Here is a 25,056-nt window from a genome sequence, read left to right on the forward strand (position 1 = left end):
AAAATTACATATATTTCATAGCTTATTACTTCATTTATATCCTACAACAACAACTTCTTGGATTGAACAAATATGTAATTTATACAAATGTAGTATGTACATTTTGCTTTTCAAGCCCAACTGGACCAGGATGTATTTTCAGAAGTTTAAAAACAATATTACAGTCTTTATGAATGACTACAGAAAATATTTTTAAAAGTCACCTGTAGACCAGGAATGGAAGTCTTGATAGCTCCACACACGTATACAAACATCACATTTAAAGACTGCATACAATTCAGCCTTTTTGTATTTTTTCTGCAGCATTTTTATACATCAAACGTTGCAGTGTGTGTGTGTGTGTGTGTGTGTGTGTGTGTGTGTGTGTGTGTGTGTGTGTGTGTGTGTGTGTGTGTTTTAAATTAAATGATTAAACTTTTAGGGAGTACTTTGACTTTCTTTCCTGTTCTATTACAATTCATACTTTTTTTAATCATGCATAATATAAAAAAAGGCATTCAAATACAGCTACTATCACATTAGAATCTAAAAGATTCACATATATCAAGGTTACACACTTTTAAAAGAGACAAGCAGTAAATAATATTACAGACAGAAGATAAGTATGGCCTAAAATGTGTTTAGTATGTATTTCTTACTTTCAGTTTGATTTGATGTAATTACTAAAATATCATTTACAATGTATGACAGCGTTCCACAGTTATCTCACCATAACTAAGAGTAACAACCAACATAACACAAAATAGCACCAGCCCAATAATAACACATTGGCTTGACAAAATTGAAGGACAGAATTGAAGAAACAAAAATAAATTACAATGTATACAAATATCAATCTCCAGAAAAGCTATGATGGAGCATGACGTTTCCGATTTTGACACCACTGTGGCAAACAAATCCTGTGGCTTGTCAAACCAGCTATCACATATATCTGTTTGTATAGTTTCCTAATCACACAACTGAAAATTTGGTACATTTATGCTAATATTTTGACAGTTAAGGTATTTAGTAGATCTTGAGTCATTTGTTTAAAACTCAAATATTAATTAATATTTTTATCAATATCCCATCAATGTTTAGGCAGAACAGTGGATTACATAAACCAAGTGAAGAGGAAATCAAAGAAAGATGAAACTAATGAGCTGTACCAGAAATGAGAACAGTAACTTAACATCATAACTGGTGATCACAAAGTAAATGAAGTTAAGGAATTCTGTTTCCTAGACAGCAAAATTACTCATTATGAACAGAGCAAGGAGGGCAAAAGAAAGTAGACTAGCACTGGCAAAAAGTATATTCCTGGTCAATAGAAGTATACTAGTGTCAAACATATGTCCTAATTTGAGGAAAAAATGTCTGAGAATATAAGTTTGGAGCACTACATTGTACGGCTGTCAAACATGGACTGGAGAAAACTGGAACAGAAGAGAACATAAGCATACGAGATGTTGTGCTACAGAAGAATACTGTAAATTAGGTGGAATGATAAGGTTCTCCAAAGAATCGGTGAGGAAATGAATAAATGGAAAACACTGACAGGACGATTGGACTTCACAAAAGGATCTGTAAACATAGGCTGTAAGTGCTACTTTGAGATGTAAAGGTTGGCGCAAGAGAGGAATTCATGGTGGACTGCATCAAACCAGTGAGAAGTCTGTTGACAAAAAAGTTACTAACCTGCACAAACCTTATCACTAGTCAATAAAGAAATTAAAACAACCTTATCTGCCCACTTTATGAACAAGTGTCACTTGCAAAAAGATGCCAAGACACCATGAAGGTAAGGCAAGAAATTTAATGTAATTTAGAAACAAGTTATGGCAGAATAATGAAAACATAAGTGAACTGAACAAACTTTCATTGATGCCCACCAATAAGAGAAAATGGGGCAGGAGAGGGGGGGGGGGGGGGTTGAGTAGGAAAATTAATATGTCAGAATGCCAATAAAAAAGCCTCTTGAAGGGAAAAGAAAGAACAGAAAATTAGTTTATAGCTTACTGTCAGTTACAACATTATTAGACTTTGAGCCACACTCATATTGGACAAGTATATAGAGAAGAAAACTGGCCACACTGCTTACAAACGATCTGTTCTGGCAGTCATTTTAATAAATGAATTAAAATGTGGTAATAATTGTAAGTTGCCAAAAAAAAAATCAAGAGAGGTATTCAATGCAAATTTTGTAAATGGTGGTTTCATGAAAAGTGTTCTAAAATAAAATATAAAATTGGTAACTGTATACTACTCACGGTCATGCGATGCTTGCGTAACGAAAAAATGTGAAAGAAAGTACTTAAACACTATCAAAGACAAGAATTCAATAATTAAAGAGTTGCAAAGTATAATGAAACTTTACAAATGACATGTGCTGCTTTAGAACACAAATGCAAAATTCTGAGAAACAACAATACTTTCAAAGTGGACAAAAATACATGTTTCATTACATTTAGCTCTCATGTAACCAAAAAAGGTGCAGCATTTGAAGAAACAGGAAAGGACAATGTAAATAAATAAATAAAGAAAGAAAAATAGTGTGCCAATAGTACACAAGGAACAGTGCACTACACATATCCTAAAGGTAATTATTAAATACAGCACTGCTGTATTAAAATTATGCATATAAGTGGAATCTCAAAAACAAACATCAAATCTGCAAATAACAGTTTTGAAGCTGCACAAAAACAAATACACCATAGAATCAAAGTCAAAATATTTGAAGGCAGCCATGCATACAATGTTTCAAACTTTGTATCAAACTCTGCTAAAGAGACTGTGTCTCAGTTGTTGTTAACCCAGGTGAAGTTCTTCACTGTGATCAGCAATATAGAAACGGAACGTGACATTTCTACTAAAAGTGACCTTGTTGCTCTCATAGCAGGCTGGAGCAATGTTTACTGCAATGATGTGCCATTATCTTGCAACTGATGTTGACTTGAAATGTTATATTGACAACTCTGCCAATGATATTTGATTTGACACAGCCTGTGTTGATTCTGAAATTTGTCAAACAAATCAAAAATTAAAACATCTGTGATCAAAGTTTAAAAATTCAATCTTCTTGGCATCTACAGTTATGGAAAAGCTAGTTTCACAATGCATGAACGACACTTAACTTGATCTGATGAGGCAAGACTTGCATTGGATATAAACAAAGCTGTTGACAAAATAATGTGTGAAAGCAATTATAAAAACAAACAAGCCATTACCCTAAATGCTCACACACTGTGTAACTATAGAAAGAGGCCAATTCCAACCGTAAATGTTCCAACATTAACAATACAGAACAATTATTCAACATATAAGTGGAAGTTCAAAAATCAAACTAGTTTTAAAGATGCTTTACCTGGTAATGCAATCATTAATAATTTTATAGTGGATTTGAACATTGGCAGTCTATCTGAATGAATGATCAACAAGCTTTATGATATGCAAATTCTGTGACAAAAATAAGCAGTAAAGGTAATACATCTAAAACCTGAACTCAGGTGGTTGGGGTAAAGATTGCACAAGAATATTACAAGTAATTTGTTATATTGTTGCACACCAGCTCTCCCTCATAATCAACCACTCTTTTCACACGGGATATTTTCCAGATCAACAAACATATGCTGAAGTTCAGTCAATTCATAAAAATGGAAAACGAGGAACTACAGACCTATCTCACTGTTACCAATTTTCTCAAAAATATATGAAAGAGTGGCATGTGATGAGTCAGAAAATTACAATTCATTCCACAGCATTATTTTATGCAATCAGTACTGTCTCACGAAAGGCTGCAGCAGCACAACACATACAATAAATGAATTGGTCATTAAAGTTAGCAAAGGCCGTGATAATAGAATATGTGCACCAGGAATCTTCTGTAACCTCATTTAACTTTTTGGTACTATAAATCATAACTTGCTTTTCTGCAAACTGACAATCTATGACTTTAAAGGAAAATCTCTTGGGAAACAGAAAATTATATGTTCATAACAGTGGCAAGGAATTCCTCTCTGGTTGCAAACACCCACAATCAGGTATTTCTCAAGGTTGAATGTTAGGGAAACTATTATTTTTGTATTATATCAATGATATGAATGCCATGCCACACCCAGTCTAATACCATTTGTGTAGATGACTCAACAGCAATCCACCATATTTGAGTAGGCCCTAGGGAAAGTGGTGACACAGGTCAAAACAAACAATTTGAAATTAAACAGTAATAGTTCAATTTGCCAAAAAACTGTGCAATATATAGGAGGAATACACCATATGGACAAAATTCCTTGGTGTTCCAGTAAATAAAAATATGTTGTGGAGTAATTACGTGCACAGTATACCAAGTCACTGGACAGTCTTGTTTATGTCATGAAGGTCTTATGTAATATCACTGGTTTAGATGTAATAATTGTATTATGCATAATTTGTTTTAGTCATTAGATATAGTACAATTTTCTGGGTCTTTGAGTAAACTAATATATTCAACACTTTTAGACTGCAGATAAAGGTCATCTGAGCCACACTGGGAGCTAAGGAGAAATAAATGCGCAAACCTTTATTTGAAAATCTAAGTCTAATGGTCATTCCAAGAATATGTATATTTCATTTTCACACAGAGAAACCTAAAACCTTTGGAGAGCAACTGCTTCTTGCATGAGTATAAGACGGGATGTAAAGCAGCTCACATGTTGCCTAGCCACAGACTAAAACTATCTGAAAGAATTCCTCATTACTTAGGCATGAAATTGATAAATACATTTTGGAAGGAGAAGTTGGACCCAAATCTAAAAAAAATACTGAAGAAGGCCTAGAGAACTACTAGAAAAGTAAATGCTACTACAGATTAGCTATGTAACTATGCAAAGTAGTGTGTGTCCGAAGACGTAACACCTTATGATTTGGTAATATCGTGTCAAGAAAACAGTGCAACAACACAGCACTCTCATCAAAAAGTCAAAAGTTCGATATGTAAGAAATCAAAAACATGTATCAAAGGCATCTTATGTGTTGTCTGTAATTTCTGGCTACATGAAGAATGTGCAAAGTGAGAAAGAAATTCATAAATAATGACTATCCTCATATATGCCATGACAGGCAGAATTACAAAGCACAGTTAATTTAAAAGCCAAAGTCATTACATTAATGCAGAGTGATATAGAAACACTTAAAAATGAAATATTAGCAATAAAGAAAATTTATGCTAATTAAGAAACTGAACAATCACTAGTTTGAAAAAAAAGGAGCAAACTCATGTGTTTGTAATGACAAACAAATCGTAGGCTGTGTATCTAATGAGGACACAACAAATGAAGTACTTGGGAAATCAATAACAAAATATGAACGAAAGACAGCAAAGTATAGTAAAAAGAAAAACATTTGGTGCTCTGCAGCTTGTAGAAATTGTAAATATGTCACCTTTTTAATTAATTGTTCGACAAGTATTTTATTTCCCTGGACTAGTTTTGAGCGTTGTCCATTACCAGGGGGATGCATTACACAAAAGATATGTATTTCTTAAAATAAGTTCCTTACTGTGTATATTGCAGAGTTTTATGTATCTGTGATTTTTCAGTTCATTGTAATTTGACTTGCCTAATATGTAATGCTCTCATGTGTATCCCAATGACAATATTTCTTTATGTTCATGTCATAATTCAATTACTTGATTTATGTACACATATTGGCAACTGCTGTACAAGCAAAGGTTATTTTTGGTGTATATCCCAGAATATATATTACTTCTAATTTGTATTATCTCTGTTAGCAGACGTATTCAAACAAGATCTTAATATGTATATATATTTCCATTTTAAGATGTCAGGATGTTTTGTTACATATGTGAAAATTTCTTTTTGTTCCAAAATATTTAGTAAACTGCCTTTTTTGGCAATATGTAGGACTGACAGGCATTGTGTCATGTCACTGGGATAAGCTAGAGAACATTACGTATAAGGCAAGACAAATAAAACTGAACTGAAAAATCACAGATACTTGTACATACAACTCTACAACATACACTTTAAGTAACTTATTATTTAAAAAAAATGTGTGTCTTTTGTATAATACAGATGCCACTGTTGATGGGCAGTGCCCAAAACTATTCCAGCGAAATAAAATACTATCACAAACCAGCTACTGTAAAACACTTAATTAGTTCTCAACAACAGATTATAATGCATTATAGCTCAGTATTCCATTTTTGGAACAATTGTACTGAATGGGGGTGTTGAAATAATTGTAAGCACTTGGTTTTCAGGTTGACTGCTGAAGACATTACAGCCTTACTGGAAGAAGATGCTGATTTTTGAGGGAGATTTATAAGTATATCCCCCCTGATGATGGTAGTCAGATGAAAACTCAGGTGATGAGTGTGAAAATGACATAAATCATTTAACTGGCAACCAGTTAAGATTGGTTGCAGAAGCAAAAGTTACAAAATACTGTGATTGGGAAACTGTTACCCAGGAGGTAATTATTATACTGCAGTACCAACTGAAGAGTCTGGTTATGAAATTTGTGTTTTAGAATGTTCTTGAATATTTATCTGTAACCATAAAAATATGATTTATGGTTTCTAGAAAGTTAATGTTTTATATTACAGTTATAGCCTAAGGAGTCTAATGAGCCATCAGATTAAACTTCTGGTACCACCAGCCCGAATGATGTTTTCACTCTGGAATGTTCTAACTCACGTACGATTCCTGTTACTGGAAGAGGAAAGAAGGCTGATAAGAAGTGGATTCAGAATGATGTCAATGAAGTAAAAATGAAAACATGGATGCTTGCAGGATTTTGGAAGAAGAAATGTCACCAGTACAGCTATTTGAGCTGCTCTGTAAAGACATTATCCTGGACATGTTAGCTAATTACAGAAATATTTATGCTCATCAGCATGCAGATATAATATTCAATGTGTGAAGTGCAGAAGTAAGTGTTATTGGCCATATTTCTTCTGACAGCTTACAACCCTGTACCCAAGACGTAGTATGTATTGGGAAATGAGCTGTGTCAACAGGAAGATTTGAAAAATTTGTGAAATATTTACAAAGATGACAGATTTTCAAGAGTACGATCCATTCAGGAACTCTTGAATAATAAATGGCTAAGATCTTTCTCTAATGAAAACCTGCTATGTACTGATGAAGACAAGATTCCATATTGTTGTAGACACAGTAAAAAACAACATGTGGCAGATAAACTGATAAGGTTTGGTTATGAAGTTTGGTGTCTATACACAAGGTGAAACCTAACAGGGTGCTGCAACAGGAAACACTACACCTTAACTTGGTGTATGTTGGTCATTTGTTTTAGACCTAGCATCAAAACTTCTATTTGCAACTGAATAGACATATGATTTCTTTTTTGATAACTTTTTTACTTAATTGCTACTTCTGGATGCACTGAAAGAAATTACTGCACTGGAACAATTCATTCCAACAGGATAGCAGATGCTCCTCTGCAAGATTGTCAGAAAATGGAAAAGCTCCAGTAGGATCATATGATCAAGTAATCGATAATAAATCTGGATTGACTCTGATTCACAGCCATGACAATAATATTCTTACCATTCCTCAAACAGAAGACGCATACAACCAAGTTAAAAATATAAATGATGCAGTAAGAATGAGAATCTTTATTGACATAATTACACCTACTGCAGTTGTTAGATATTACACTTACATGGGAGGAGTTGTCAGAATTAATGAAACTATTGGAATAGACAGTATTAATTTCTGAAAAAAGAAATGGTACTACCAACTTCTTGCTTTTCCACTAAATAAATCAGTCTTGTTTACTATACAGACAAACTCTACAGTACAAGATCAATCCAGTGGATCTACTAGTCTTCACGAAGTATGCGGTAAACTGCTACTTTCAGAAGTACAGCTCATGACAGTCACCAGCCCATCTAGTTCAAAAACTGAAAGCATTACACAAAAGGGTGCTCTGTGATGTACTCTAAAATGTGCAAAATAATCTGATTGTACCATTAGGCAAAAAACTAAGATGTGGCAAATACAATGAAATAATGCCAAAAACGTAAAGTTCCTTACCACACAAATTGTTTTGAACAGTTCTGTATACGCTAAAGTTGTGACAGAACTCACTAACATACTGTAAAATTGTTTTCCATTATTTGGTCATATATTTACACACAGTATAATGAGTGAATAAGTTTTTTAAAATATGTAGTCGGAAAAATAAATGTAAAAATAAAAAATACACACTCATTTCTCCCATCATTATATGTTAGGTACCTGTAACTGCCCATGTCCACTGTTCCATTCTGGAACATGCATTATTTGTTACTAAATGTATTGCTAGAATCATGAAAATGGTATTTACAATTTATCTACATTTCAAACACAAAACAAACCGTAAGTCATAAAAGATTTGAATGGGAAACCTTCCTGGATCAACTGAGTTAATGATCTGTCCACAGAACACAACAGCATGGTCCTTTAACTATGCAGATGATACAACAATAGTTAACTGGGGGGGGGGGGGGGGGGGGGGACAACGTGAATGACGAGGCCCAAAATTGTTCCGTTTATTACTTGGACAGAAGAATTACTTCCAAAAGAATCATGTAAGCTTGAACATCAGTAAAACAAATCTAATGGACTTTCAAATACACAACCAACCAGATGAAGTGCAATGGAGAGTTGTGTCTGATGATGGTACCGAAATAAAATTGAACGACAAAATAGCTTTTCTTGGCAATATGTTACATTGACATCTCTCTTGGAAGCAACATATTGATTTCTTAAGCACTAATTTAAAAAATCAATTTACGCTATGAGGACAGTGTCACAAGTTTAATTATGAGCAAATGAGTATTGTCTACTATAGTTTAGTGTATGCATATCACACATATGTAACTGATGTATGAGTGCTTACTGCTGCCAAGTGTATATAAGGGTGGGACTAAATTTTACAACAAACTTTCAAAACATTTAAAAAGCTCTAGTGGAAGCTGCTTTGAAATGGCCTTCAATGAGTTTCTTACCACTATATGTTTATATACATTAAGGATTCCTTTCGGAGGAGTAGAACACTTTCACCTGTACAAATAATCTCTATATGTATCAGTAATTGAGCTATATTTATTTTCTTTTTTATTCATTGTAATTGATCTCTTATAGTTATGAAAGGAAATGTAAAATATGTCAACAATTCACAACAAATACTTGTATTTTCCGACGCAGAACAAAGAAAAAATGTGTTGCAGCTGTAGATTATTTTGTTAACTATAATCACATAGAATAGTACCTGTTTGAAGAACTAACAACATATGTATTTACCTTAGATTACTTTTATTTGTCTGTATATAGTGTTTTAGCTGATAAGTCACCTATGTCACAATCTTTGATTGTATGACACATGTTACATGACGATAAAGATTTGATTTGATAGTAGTTAACTTCAGTATAAGATGTGGGTTCTAATTTCCCCATTCGCCTCTACTCCAATAGGTGATGTAGTACTTAATAGTGCCAAGTTTGTAAACAAGGTAGTATCTCAAAAAATTCAGAGGGAAATTTGCAAGTAGTGCTCTGAATAATACCACCAGATTCCAACCAACCTCAAGTTTTGAGATAGAGATGTGACTGTATACTACTGCCACCTACATTTCATGTGATGGAAGTATCAAATGAATTGTAGCATGGCAGAGCTCTCATTTGGTACATTTAAAATTTGTCTACAGTGAAAATGCACATATTCTTGGAGTAAAAATGACACAACAAGGCCACAATAAGGTTAATGGTAGTGTCCACATCTGTTTGGATTGTCCTGGAATTAAAAAAAAAGTGGGGGAGGGAGGCGATAGAGAGAGAGAGAGAGAGAGAGAGAGAGAGAGAGAGAGAGAGAGAGAGAGAGAGAGAGAGAGAAAAGAGTGGACAAGCCAACTGAATGTGTAATAAACAAAAGGGTGTTGTGCAGAAACAGTGGAAAAGCCAACTGAATGTGTAATAAACAAAAGGGTGTTGTGCAGAAACAGTGGCAAATCACATTTCACAAAAGATACACCATGTAAAGAATATGTGATCCACAAGTTTTTAGACATTTATGCAACTGGTGTTCATTATAAACAAAATGCCTATTGGTTAATCTAATCCAGAAAAATTAACCTCTAATGATAGAAAAAAATGACAGACTTCTTGGTGATGAAAGTAGGCACAGTTTACAAGCAAATGTCATGTTATGGTGAAGAGTGAAGCAATGCCACTGTGCCAGCAGGCATTCCTTAACTTGTTTGGTGTTACTGTATGTTGATAAGAACTGTCAGAGGTAAGAAGCTTGTGCTTTAAAAGTCGTGTAACATGGTGGGCTGATATTTTACATTACTAGTTTACACATTAACACAGAATGCAATATATTCCTAATTCAGTCAGAGAACCTAGTATACTGATGCCTGACTATAGAAAAGCATGGCATACAGACAGATCACTGAAGATTAGTATAGAAGCCAATGAAGCTGTGAAACGTATTTGCTGCTCCCAAAATATACTTCTCATTACAATCAGTTTAAAAGTCCTATCAAATCATACATATCTACTGTCCACTCCATGAGAACATGTGCATACTTCACTTTTAACCAATGCAATGAAAATTTGCTGATACTAGTATAGAATCTGATCAGTAGCAAAAAATAATACCCATAAAGCATCATGCATAATGTGAAGTATTCAATACATGCTTCAACTTAAGTTGTAATTTACCTTTAACAAATACTTGGAGGATTTGTGAAACGTGCACAGCCCTGAACCTACAACCATAAAAAGTGCACTTAGCTCATGTGGCAGCAGTGAAAACACAATCGAACAAAGATAATAGTGGTGTTCTATTTGTTATTGCTGATTTTCAACAAGCTTTTCCCACATCTCACATTTTGAATGAAACAACATTTTATTTATGTAAGTACAGTTATGGTATTCAGGTGTTTAACAATGACCATGCAGTTATGAAAGTATAATCTGAAATGTAGCTTTCTGTGTCTGTCACGTTATTGGTTCTTGCTCTTTTAAGTTTTGCCTCAGCTGATGTCAAAGCTCAGTGCTAATAAGCACATCATTTGGACTGATTTAGTGCTGCACAAGACAAAAATTTTCAAGTCAGTCTTGGAATGTATTTTGTGAAAAATAATGTTTTTAATCCTGTAAGACAATTTTTTCAGGTCAGATGTGGATAGTGATTTTGCACTTACACAAGAAGAAATGGGAGATTCAGTGTGTTTACTGCCAAACCAATGGTGTGATGTTATTGCTGCAGCAAAAGAATAACATTTTTTCACATTTAATAAAATGAACAAGGAAGGTTTGTTGACACAGAGAATGGCATTTCTTCAAAGATGAAATGATAAAAAAAAGATGTTAATTGAGCTTGTCTGTGTTTACTTTATAATTTGATAATGTAAAATTGGTTTAGATTTCTCTGATGCAGAAGCACATTAAACAGTTCAGTTTATGAATAGAAGTACAACGTCACATATTATTCTTTAATTTATAACAGATGTATAGTGAACAAAGGATGGTAAAGAAGGCTAAACACAATGAACTCATGAAACAACTGAAACATACACCATGACTTCTATACCAAGCTTCTTCATAATGGTGGTAATGGCAATGACAACTGTGGAATCTAGAACCACTATTTTAAGATGTTGCAACAGGAGAATTCTATTTCACTTCATTTTTTCCTCTGTTCATTTTTTTCTTATTACACAACACATTTTGTTTTTTAAAAAAGCTATTAACTATGGTTCAAGAATTTGCAGGCAGACATGAAAACCCAAATGTTAAAGACCATTAAAATATCAAGTTGTAGTGTTAATTTCTCACAGTTTGGATCAAAACAGATAATATCTTTTTCAGAACAAAGTTTGGTTGGGATCTGCAGTTATTATTCTGGGTATCTCAAATATCTTTGCAAATCATATTTATGACTCATTCACATGCAAGATAATGTCAGCATTGATGCTAGGCCAAAAATTCATTTTTAAAAGAAGAGGTTTCTTGCCACAGTTCAGGTCACCTTTACTCTCACAGCAACACACAGATGCCTGAAGATCACACAGACAGCTACACAATATTATTTTCATGTACTGAATATTTAGATTTCAGTTCGAAACAACCTTCAAATTGTTCCTTATCATAACATTTCTACAGTTTCTCTAAAATGTGGAAGAAAATTCTTACATAACACTCAAAAACGTACTGCTGTTTCTAACACAATTTGATCACCAGATCCTCATTGCAATTTGGGAAAGAGCAACATAACAACATAAGTGAAGCAGCACCAACTTTGTTACAGCAGGCCTAATACGTACAGTAAGGCAGGCTTGTGTAGTTTCATACAGAACAATAATCTCCAAAAAGAGACTTTCTGAGGAAGTTCAGTGTATTTAATAGCTGAAAACAATGCATTAATTCCCAATCAAAGGATGAAATGTATGTATCATAAGAACTTTTAAGTACATGGAAGAAGCAACAAAAGTCATAGAAATTCAGTGACCAGGTGTAGTGCTAATAAAAGAAAAAGCCAAATGAACACTGGAAAGCAAATAACTTTCAAATGGCGTACTTGTAAGCATCAGACATCACAATACTCTGGACAAAAGCAAAACCAATCAATGGTAATTGGGATTACATATCACAAGAAGTATGGACAACATGCAAGAAATTGAACAGAAAGCCAAATTGAAGCATATGACACACATTAAGAAAGAATATTATGAATAAAACACTTGAAGTGAAGGAAAATGATGGCAAACACCTGGAAGTTATAGGAAGATCAACAGTATACTTAAAGAAGTAGAAAGGCAAAAGGAAGAAAAAACTGGCAAAATAAGAAAAAAAGATGAAATAATGGGACAAAACTGAAAACCCCCTGGTTTAAAGATATTCAGCAAGCTTTAGAATCCTTAAAGTGACAATCATGTCACTAAGAGTAAAAAGCAGACCATGTACAAAAATATTTTCAGCATATTTTTCCACCAGTAAGCACATAGTTCACATATGGAAGAAAGCCATTTCCCTAGAAAGAAAAATACAGACATTTTTGATGCAGAAGACAGTCCTTTTCAGTAATTCTTGAGCTGTTTACAAAAATACTAAAACAATTGTATGGCATTAGCTTTACAAAAATATGGATCAGATTAAAAATCTACACCACAAGTTCATGTATTGGATCAATCACATAAAACCACCTTATCAGGCTGACAACGCAATTCTTAAATAAAGATTTTTCACAAAGGAAATTTAAAATATCTTCAATAGAACACTGCTTAGGTGGAAAACATACCAAATGTTCAGTCGAGAGATAACCAAACTTCTAAACATCTACACTTGATAACAGTACAAAAATTTTCTACACTTTTAGAAACATGATAATTAAAGCTGTTATCATAGATGAGATGGAATTAATTTCCCATTCATCTTGTTTACTACACACAGCCACATATTATATAGTATTCAATCACTTAGGTTATACTTATCACATTTGTAACAATAATATAGCTGTACACCTTTAAAACCTGAGAAACAATTGTGAACATTACCCATGATGTGAAAATTTATTAGACCTTCAGTCACTTATCAGTGATTAAACAACAAACATCCACAGTAGTAGAGTGTTAAAAAAATTACCAAGTAAATGACTTAGCCCATGTTTGGTAGTTTTATTAAAAAACACTAGCCTTTATCTTTAAAGGACAAGAGATCCATGGAGCATGTAAAAGTAACCTGCCCAGCGAAGTAAATGTTGTGTAACTGAATATCACATAACACACAAAAAGCAGGTAAACTTTCTACATTAATCAATGTCGCTAAGTCTATCACAGGATCGAACAATTAGTAACTGAATCATGAGATTCCCAAAATCTCAAAATATGTTAAAAAATATATATATCACACGAATAAATAACTTCATATAAATTACTAAATCAGCACAAAAAAGCATAATACTTGTTTCACAAAATCTATGCTTCTTACACAAAAATAAGTACCTTAAATATGCACTTCATACTACTTTTGGCAAGAAGGCCAATAATACTGAAAAATATTCATTCAATACAACAATACTCAAGCAACAGCTTTATCAATTTGTACCTTAAAATCAGTCTGTTTCACAGTAGCAACCATAATACTTCTCTGAGTCACATTATCATGTCAGTAACTTAAATCACAGAAAGACATTGCATTCAAAAGAAATTGCTTAAGAACTTTACCTGCAACAACTCATTATAGACATTGTCTCATTTGAAAATCAAAATTATAAAATGAAATTTAGTCTTTGGAAAATAAGCTTTGCAGTGATGCAAGTCTTTTAACATGATCAGCATGAAGATCTTCAACACAGTCCAAAACACCACCATAGTCTCTAGGGAGACAGTTTCGTGGAATAAATTCATACAAGGAGTCATATCCATCAGCTGCTGGATGAAGATGTAAGAGTGAAAGCAATTCCTTTTTCATGAATGGCTTCGTGAGACTCATTATTCTTCCCATGATTGGAACAACATTTACAATATGTATAGCATGTAAGCGAATAGGCATACCCTCCTGTATGTACTGGAAAAACTTCCTAAGTAAAGAAATATTAAGTTTAGTGAGATGGCCACTCTGGACTCCCTTCATATCAAAAAGCATTACGTAACCTGGTGACGTTCCATCTGAATGGACACAGGCATCTATCATCATCAACAATAGTTTAATTCCATCACTGAACACGTACCTGGAGGGCTCATAATTGCATAGACTATGAAGCAAAATAGTGTGACCAGCAGGGTCACAAACTGGCAAAACAGCGTAATTTAAAGCTGAAAGTGCCATTTGCAGTTCTGGACGTCTAATATCTCTGTTTGCAAACAACTCTGGAGTGCCACTACGTATAGAGAAATACACATTAATGCACTTTTTTGTTCTCTCAACATTAAAATAACAGCTATGGTAGAAAATTCTCAGCTGGTGTTCTGTCAGTAAGTACCGTTCAGCAGCAGCCCACTTCCTCAGGCTCTGTATGTCACTTGCGTTACCTTCACTCTGATGGGACCCAGAACTGCTTGTTGCGGCAGCCATCATACTGAAATCAGTGAATAATTTTGTACTTGAATGACATATACTGCTTGCAATAAAGCACCAATTTTCAAAATTTTGTCAGCAACACACTAACTATAAATTTACAAACTCAAATTTTTAATATCTTTGAACCGCAGCTCATATTGAGAATATATACACAGTGAGTGAGTGGTGCTTTACATTATGTGCATGTTTATACAAAAAAGTGCATTATACAGTTTTCGCTGCTGCAAGATGATAAGCAGCCTGCACTGGAACATAATGGTGTGGATTCTTCATTGGCACCACCACCCCAAGGAAATTTTGTCAGATGGGAAAACAAAAGGCAAAATCTAATGTAAAATGTGAACCAGTCATCTGAAGATGAACTTGTCCATCTGAAAACGGTAACAGCACTGCTTAAACAAATAAACACCAAAGCAAAAAGTAGCTGGTTGCTGTAAATTATGATAACTATTAATATTTTCAAGAAATGACTTCTGATCATCAGAAACGTATGACTCCCCACATTAAAAATGTTCACTGTCTCATTGGCTGCATTTACTCTTAACCCCCTCCCCCCTCAACACTCTCGCTCCTCTCTCTCTCTCTCTCTCTCTCTCTCTCTCACACACACACACACACACACACACACACACACACACACTCTCACACACACACACACACACACACACACAGTTGCCCCTGATATGCACACACCCAATAAATGGAGTAAAAAGAACATTCAACAGATTTTCATTTCTGTATGCCCAACTCTCATAATTACAAGCAGATAAATCCAAATGCATTTTTGGTGACAATGATACAGTAAGCTCTATGTGCAAGTGTGCAGAAAACATTATCATCAAGGATATGTTCTTCATATGACCATGGTTGTAATGGGTGACCTGTACTGCACAGGATGAGGGTGCAGCTGTGTAACAAACTAAACTTTTGCTGTTCTCCACTTCTGTGCCAATAACTGATTTTTCATATTAACATGAATCTTAACACAGTTTGTCTGTAGTATGTGTCAGACACGCCAAAACTTCAGTCATCGCACCTGTCTATCACAATCCATGACATTGTCACTTACTACATATACATAGTATAATGTTTTGCACCACTCACATGTTCAATATTTACGGAGCAGCTGGTATCATCATACTGCACTAGATGGTTGCAAGAATCACTGTGAATGGCCTACCAACCCACAAGAGCAAATTTACAAATTATTAAATTGGTTGTACATCGGCAACCATCCAGTGAAAGATCATAATTTTGTGAACTATCATCCTAGGACTTATCAATATAACCCAGAAATATGTTCTTATTTGAAAACATACCCAGTAAAATGATTTATTTATCTAACAGTTTCTCCAAAGATCCAACATCAACACAGTAACAAAATTACTCTGAAAATGCCAAAAAGGCAGTGTGTGTTACAGTCATTATCTTAGACTGAAAGTATAACCATCTTAGTTATCATACTGAATGCCCAATATTTCGATTTAGAAAGCACAGCAAAGACAGCAGCAGTGGCTCACTCAAGAGACTAGCATGATTCAGGTGGGATGAAACACAGAAAACTTGCCTCAATCTGGTGCTAAAGACATTCAAATTGTTGTCTTCATGAAGCAGCCAGCATTTTTGGAAGCAGGATGGAACACAAAACAGGCATCAGCTTTTAACAGTGCCACTGTAACCACTACATAATCAGTTGTATTTTTATTTTTTTTTTAAAAAAAAAAGAGGAAGAAAAGAAAAGAAACATCAGTGCTGGTGTCTTCTCTTTCTTAGCCAACCCATGACCGAAATTCTGCGGCCTCCAAATCTAACTTACTCCTTGAGCTATGCTACTGATCACAACATTCATTTAAAAATCTAGATTATTATTGGATATTAAAGGGCTTCACTAATGCACAGTTAATATACCACCTTCTTAGCCAAACCTAGAGATTGGCTACTCTGAAGATAAGTCTGTCAACATTACAATTCCCATTTTAACAACACAATATCAGTAGCAACACCAAGGCCTACTTCCTCAATATGTCAATAGTCAAATCGGAGTGGCACCCAAAACTTATTCCTATATAACTTAATAAAAAAAATAATAATAATAATTTAATTCCTGCAAAAATGTTCGTAAATAGGAAGCTTATATACAACGTGAAAAATTGAGAAACTGCCTCAAATACTTACAATTATAACACTGAATTTGATGAACCATGACACAATTGCCTTTATTTTATGGCTATTTTAACACCTTCATAGTCATTTGTAATCCAGTTATACACCTAGGAGGTGTATAAGCAACCAGCAGTAATGCCCCCGACTTAAGGCCATGCCTAGCAAAAGAAATATTTGTTTAATATTTTTTATCACCATCATAATATTAAGTATGTTTTATAGTAATATAACAGAAACCACATATCACATATTTACTGCCTGGAACTTCACAGCAGGTGCGTATGCTTACATATTGTGATTATGTTAAATGTTAAGTTCCATATTAAAAGATAAGTGAATCCCACACATGCATGTCTATCTGATTATTATTTTGGTGTATTCTTGCAGATAAAATAACACAAAATAGCCTCTCCCAGGAAACTACAAATCATGAAACAATTTTAAGGAGGACTTTTTTTGTGCTGTTTGTACACCAAGCCACTTGTCTAGTCAGAATTGTTTGAGTAGTAGCTGCTTCAACGAGCAATTTCTTAGTCTTCATCTCAATCTCATTCAAGACAGTCTACATCTACATAGACATCTATACTATGCAAATCACCATGATGTGCATGGCAGTGTGTACAACCTATTGTACCTGTTATTAGGGTTTCTTCCTGTTCCACTCGTGTACAGTGCACGCACGCACGCACGTTCAATCAATCATTCTACCTGTGCTCCGTCGTACACGAGTGGAACAGCAAGAAACCCTAATAACAGATACAATAGGTCGTATACACTGCCATGCACATCATGGTGGTTTGCATAGTATAGATGTCTATGTAGATGCAGACTGCCTTGAATGTGCGTGTGTGTGGTAATTATTCTAATCATATCTTCACGATCCCTATGTGAGCAATACTTAGGGGGTTTTATCATATTCCTAGAGCAATCACTTAAAGCTGGTTCTTCAAACTTCATTAACAGACTCTCTCGGGATAGTTTACACCTACCTTCAAGAGCCTTCCAGCTCAGTTCCTGCACTCTTCCAGGGATTAAACAAATCTGTGACCTTCTCTGTATACATTCAATATCTTGTTAGTCCTATCTGGTAAAGCTCACACACACTTGAGCAATATTCTAAAACTGCTCACACGAGTAATTTGTAAGTGATCTCATTTGTAGATTGACTACACCTTCCCAGTATTTTTCCAATAAACCAAAGTCTACCACCTGCTTTACCCACGACTGAACCTATGTGGTCATTCCATTTTATATCCCTACAAAGTGTTACACCCAGGTATTTGTATCAGTTTGCCAACTCCAACAGTGACTCGCTGATTTCATAGGCACAGGATATCATGTTTATTTTGTTTTGTGAAGTGCACAATTTTACATTCATGAATGTGTAAAGCAAGTTGTCAACCTCTGCAATAATGGCTCCGAGCACTAAGCGACTTAACTCCTGAGGTCATCAGTCGCCTAGAACTTAGAACTAATTAAACCTAACTAACCTAAGGACATCACACACATCCATGCCCCTGGCAGGATTCGAACCTGCAACTGTAGCGGTCGCTCGGCTCCAGACTGTAATGCCTAGAACCGCAAGGACACTCCGTCCGGCTAATCTCTGCAATACTTTGAAATCTTATCAAGATCTGACTGAATATTTATGGAGCTTCTTTCAGTTAGTATTTCGTTATAGCTTTTCTTTCTGCAAATAGCTTGATCTTACAATTAATATGTCTGCAAGGTCATTAATGTACAACATGAACAGCAAGTGTCTTCAACCCACACTTCCCTGGGGCACATTGAAGTTAATTCTACATCTGGTGATGACACTGTGTCTAAGATAACATGCTGCATCCACCCGACGAAAAAGTCCTCAAACCAGTCATAAATTTCACTTTATAGTCCATATGATCATACTTGTGTAGGCATAGTACTGAGTCAAATGCTTTTTAGGAATCAAGAAATACAGGATTTACCTGATTGCCTTGATCCAAAGGAAGATTCTACAACAAAGTGATGCCAAGGCTAAAGGGTGGTAGTTTTGTGAATCACTTCTACTTCCCTTCCTGTAGACAGGTATGACCGTGCCTTTTCCAGAGAACTGGGCACAGTTTTTTGTTCGAGGGACTATGATACATTATAGTTCGAAGAGGGGACTAACTCGGCCACAAATTCAGTACAGAATATGAAAAGTAAGTATCCCATGAGGCCCTACAGCTTTCTTCAATTTTTTATGACTTTACCTGTTTCTCAACATCACTGACACTAACAGTTATTTCAGTCATCATTTCAGTGGTACGAGGATTAAATTGGGGCAATAACTGAAATAAATGTTAGTGTCAGTGATTTTGAGAAACAGGTGAAATCATACATTTCAAAATGGAGATAAGCACTTCAGCTACCCTCAGTTTCAGTTCACCGCATATGCTAGGGTCTGGACACTAACTTTGGTGCCACTAACAGTCTTTACATACGACCAGGATTTCTTTGGGTTCTGCAGAAGATCACTTGACAATATTCTGCTACGAAAAGTCACTGAAGACATTACACCTCTCTTTAGAGCCATGTGTGTTTCATTCAGCATTTCTCTATCTATAGTCCTAAAGTTGTGTTTTACACATTATGCTGCAATCTGATTATTTAGAAACATCTTCACAGTATCTGCATACCACAGTGTGTCCTTCCCATCATGAACTGTTCTACTTGGTGCATATCTATCCAGTGCATGGCCAATTATTGTTATAAACTTGAGCCAGAGTTACTCTACATGTTCCTGCCCTGTTCTGAAAGTTTCAAGTTCCTCATTGAGATATGATACTACTGATTTTTATCTGGTTTACTAAACATATATATCTTTCTTCTTGTTTCTTGGTGATCCTTGTTGCCACAACCATGTCATGGTCACTGATACCAGTTTTGATGTGGACATCCTCAAAGAGGTCAGGTCTATTTGTTGTCATTAGATCCAACACATTTCCATCACGTGTAGGGTTCATAACTACCTGTCCTAAGTGGATCAGAGAAAGCATTCAATAAAGTTCCACAGGCTGTCTTATCACACCCACCCCCTAACAAAACTGTAATTCCCAATTAATTTTTGGATTATTAAAGTCACCACCGATGATTACAGCATGATTGGGTAACTTACGCAGAAGTGAACAGACGTTTTCTCCAGAGTTTTCAGTTACATCTGGAGACGAATGTGGTGGGCGATAGAAGGATCTGTTATCAGTTAGCAAGGATAACTTCTCATAACTACATATTTTGGAGCAATTTACACCTAGAAAATTGTGATAACATTAATAAAAGTATTAAATTAGTATAACCTAAAAGTTTGAAGGGAAGCTACTTTCTTGAACTATGGAGTGGTAATTTTCTTGAATAATGAGTAATATTAAATAGGTGTACTTAGAATTTTCTGAAGGAGGTAAAAATACAGTCGGCATTCTGAGTTATATGGGGAGTGACATTGGTGCTTACCTATCTGAATGTCTAAGAAATTATATTACAGCGTAGTTCTCTACAAGTTAACTCCCAATTCTGGAGAGTATATATATATATATATTATTCACTGAGTGCAAACAAGAATAAAAACAATATTTGATGATAAAAATGTTAATTTAAAGGCAATAGGCTTGCAAGTGTTCTACAAACAGCCTCACATTACAATAAGTTTGTCCTGGAAACATTACTATTTGAAAAACATTCAGAACAGTAATAACTAATGGAAAATGGCAATAATTTCTACATTTAGCTACGAAACATTCCTCTGAAAAAGGAACGATGCAAACAGAAGTAACAATCTCTGAATACCAGTGCAGTAAATTAAAATCATAGCACAAATAATTTTCTTTATTGAATTGAAAATATTTCTTCTTACTGATCTTTTTACTTCACAAATATATTTGGAACAAATACAGTTACTGTCTAACAATAAACTTGGGTCAGTTCTTATGTAAACTTCTGTACAAAACAACCGTATGAAAGAGTAACCACCCTATTTTTTTTCCGTAACGACACTGCAAATAGGCCTATGTGTAACTTATTAATAAGTAACACATGGCTTTTACCAAGAACACATTTTACAACGCACAGAATGTCATTCCATTACAGAAGTTCGCACACTGTAACAACTAGCTCGGGAATAACTACGATTTCTAGCAATGTTCTTACTCCAGGTACTTGCCGGCTGTGGTGAATGTAGACTGAAATGAGCGAAAGATACAAAACGTTTCAACTGAATTGAAAGTTTTAAAATGTTGCGCTAAACTGAGAAATTTACTGTTTTTCACGGAAATACATATAAATTACGCAATTATACGGAGCAAACTATTGCTTATATTCAACGTCCTCTTCCCTAGACACCATCGAAACTGGTTCCGCTAATACAGAACTTTCTTGTTCAGTTGTTTGACAGAATGCAACACACGACGTTTACGTTTAAATTATCGTTACCAAATCTCTCTAATTGTTATATGCAAACAGCTCGTAATCAGTGTGTACTTTATTTTTTTGATGTGTTGTTTCGTCGCGTAATTGGTTACAGCTTTTATGACTGCGAACAAATATCGATTAAATTTAAAACACTTCAACTTAATAACACAATTATGACATAAGTCCATTTACAAATTTCTCTCTCAATTTTAGCATGTGATGACAACAAATAAGATATATTTGGTAACCAACTCCATCAAATATTTACAAACCACTAACTTCAACACCGTAGAGGTGTAGATTTTACAAACATCCCAGTTCTTCGGATCAATGCATCTTAAACGTCAAATGAAAGACCAACCATATGAGTGTCCATTGTTCGTTCGACACTGCAACTATATCGATTTATAAAATCGAAACTCCGAAGACAGTTTCGCTCTTTTCGCGTTACCACTGCGTTGAATTAAATAACAAAAATTGCTAATAGTTCTAGAAATATAATACGCTACTTAAAACATAACATTCGATGTTGAATTTAACACGAAATAGGGAATATTTTGTATATAATTCTTTTAAGAAGGAGATATTAAGTACAGCACGTCTCTTCCTTTGAAAGTCCGACTGCCGTCTGCAGAAAAAGATTTGATGTTACCATCTCTGCCGAACGCAGCAGATTATCAGCAACTGAGACGTTTCCTGGAATGGTACATTTTTATCGACGTCACCTCCCGGCAATGAAAAATGTACGGACACAGCTCACAGATGTACTCGCTGGCTACGACACCACAGGACACCAATTTGTTAAGTGTGCAAGGCATTCCACGGTGCCTAGGTGAGCTGTTGCCAGCCAGTTTCACTTACTCATCAGATTCCCCAAGTGCACATAACTATAGTCGTTGACACGAGTCAACCAGTAGTCAGTGCAGTGCTCTGCCAACAAGTAACTCAACACTATCGATCACTGAAGTATCTCCCTAAAAATCGGCAACCATCCTAACAGAACCGCGGTGCAGATGATAAGGACTTATTGGCAATATACGATACAGTCAGATACTTCTGATCTCAAACAGATGCTCGGCCAGTAACCATTTTTACAGATCCATAACCCTTTAGCTCTGCATTCAAGAATGTTAGCGACTGTTGTTCACGTACACAGTTTCGATTTATTGAGTCCATAAGTCAGTTATCAACAGGCATTTGCCAAGTAAAAGTTGCTACAAATTTAGTGGCTGACTCATTGGCGATTGACCTCATTTTCGTTGGTGGGGCACAGAAAAAAGTCAATTAACTTTATAATGGAACTGATCCATTGTTCGTTATAAAGTTTCATTCATATCATGCTGCTTAAAAACAATAGAAAAACAGTAAATATGCTCAGTACACAGTTATAGATGTAGGCCTAATGCAAGAAATACTGTAGCTAATAATAAAGTATATACACACGTTAACTCGATTTTTTGTGTGTTGTTTGTGTAATACTGTAATTGATTGATGGGAGCCTAACCACTTGATTTCTAGCTTCTCTTCCATACTTAATAAATTACTTAGCATTTTTAACAAACAGTCTACTTTATTTATCTTAAAATCTCCGTAAGAATACTCGAGTTTGAACCATTCAGCTCCAGAATACATGACACTACTGAGAACGCCCCCATTGCTGTTCTCTACAGTGGGCAGTATTGGCGGGGAGAAGGGTGGATCTGAATGCAGGACCGAACATACGCCACTTCGGCTATGTGTCAACAATGGACTTAATGCAAACAAATGCTACCTATAGCGCCAGCTCATTTCAACAATAGAGTTTCTGCGGTACTTTGCTACAGTATTGTACAATCTCAAAGCATCGCCAATATGCCTTGACGCAAATAATATGTAATTTAACTGTAGGCTTCGTATTGTTGCCAATTTTAGCCATCTCAGGATTCGAATGACACTGTTTAAGCCAGACTGCTTCAAAATATTTGCCAGAGTATTACGCAGAATAGGAAGCTTATATGATACTTAATACATGATGAATGATGAAATATTTCCGTAACAATTTTCATCCTCTATTTCATCACCTTAAGGGTTGAATTTCCAAAAAAACGCTGAAACACATATTTCTTTTTATTTCTGACCAATGAGTCAAATACAGATTTTCAGAGATTTACTTTAAAAATGCTATCATAAAGAAATATTTTCATGACAATTTTTATTTTCTATTTCACCCCCTTAGGGACTGAATTTCCAGAAACACTGAAATACGTATTTCAAATACAAAATTTCATAGATGTTGCTTTCAAATGCTTTAGTAATTCTTTAATAATGATTTATTTTCGAAAAACTGTTCGGACCAACTACTTTCCTCTATAGGAGCTAAATTTCCAAAAATGCTGAAACACAATTTCTTTATTTCTGACTGAGAAATAAAATACCAATTTTCATAGTTCTAACTTCAATATTGACCTAAAAGCGACAGTTTTTGAAAAGCAACTTCCATCCACTATTTCACCCACTTAGGGGTGGAATTTTGAAAACCCTTTCCTAAACGACGCCTACTGGGTAAGATCAACATAGTCTCCAAATTTGTATGTCTGTCAACATTTTGGGCTGGGCGAAGATGAGACAGTCAGTCAGGACATTTCCTTTTACATACAGAGATTAATGACTGATACACTGTTAACAACTCAACAGGAGCAGATAAATGTACAATAGCTGAAACAAACAGTAAGACATTGATATTTGTTTTGTAAATAAATACCAGCCTTTCTCCCAAATACAGAAATAAAATGAGGTACAGCAAGAAAATGTGGTTTTATATACAAAACAAGTATTTCTGCCTTTGCTGTGGAGGATGTCCATGCAAACAAACTTGTTAATAAAGCAGAGATTTTATTTTACTTCCAGTTTTTTTAGAAAGTTCATACAGTTTGTAATGTATTTTCTGATTCATAATTTATTTACTCCACTAATAAATTTAAACTGTTGTGTGCAATACTTTTAGTCTATATAGCTCATTTGTGTAATGTTTTTCAATATACTACATATTTATTAAACTAATCTTACAAATTACAAAATGTCATATCTGTGTGGAAAAAATTGAAGAGAGGTAGTTTTGTCTGTGGGAGAGGGGTGCAAGTTCTTCCAGGTGATCAAGATCACCTCGAGTTAGCTCTGTTTACAGGCCCTAGCCCCTAGGAGTAGGAGGGCAAGGAGGGTAGAGTAACAACAAGATTCGTTGGGGTTGGAGGTTGCAAGAAAAAGGGGGATATGAATAAGATGGTCCATCCAGGGAGACCACACAAACTGGTCCTACACTAGCAACAGTGAGAGGTGAAGCAGAGAAAGAGAATCTTCTTGGTGACACCAGGGATAGGAGAGACAGTAAAGGCCACCTGCCGCTGGCCCCTGGCACTCATCGAAT

The 25,056-nt window shown here is 35.0% G+C and overlaps 1 protein-coding gene across 1 annotated transcript; it reads right to left on the reverse strand.

Annotated features, from left to right (window-relative positions):
- Positions 1–345: 345 nt before the first annotated feature.
- LOC126336863 (alpha-tocopherol transfer protein-like) lies at positions 346–22,014 on the reverse strand. The gene is made up of 3 exons (XM_050000961.1): positions 21,933–22,014; positions 17,244–17,389; positions 346–15,066 (listed from the first exon to the last, which is right to left on the reverse strand). Exon 3 carries the CDS (start codon positions 15,060–15,062, stop codon positions 14,271–14,273), a length of 792 nt encoding a protein of 263 aa, XP_049856918.1. The 5' UTR covers positions 15,063–15,066; positions 17,244–17,389; positions 21,933–22,014; the 3' UTR covers positions 346–14,270.
- Positions 22,015–25,056: the final 3,042 nt, after the last annotated feature.

The sequence above is a fragment of the Schistocerca gregaria genome, chromosome 2 (assembly GCF_023897955.1).
Source record: "Schistocerca gregaria isolate iqSchGreg1 chromosome 2, iqSchGreg1.2, whole genome shotgun sequence".
Lineage (NCBI taxonomy): Eukaryota > Metazoa > Arthropoda > Insecta > Orthoptera > Acrididae > Schistocerca > Schistocerca gregaria.

What these genes read in the sequence shown, in the direction of transcription:
- LOC126336863 (XM_050000961.1), bottom strand. Translation starts at nt 15,062, where the DNA reads ATGGCTGCCGCAACAAGCAGTTCTGGGTCCCATCAGAGTGAAGGTAAC.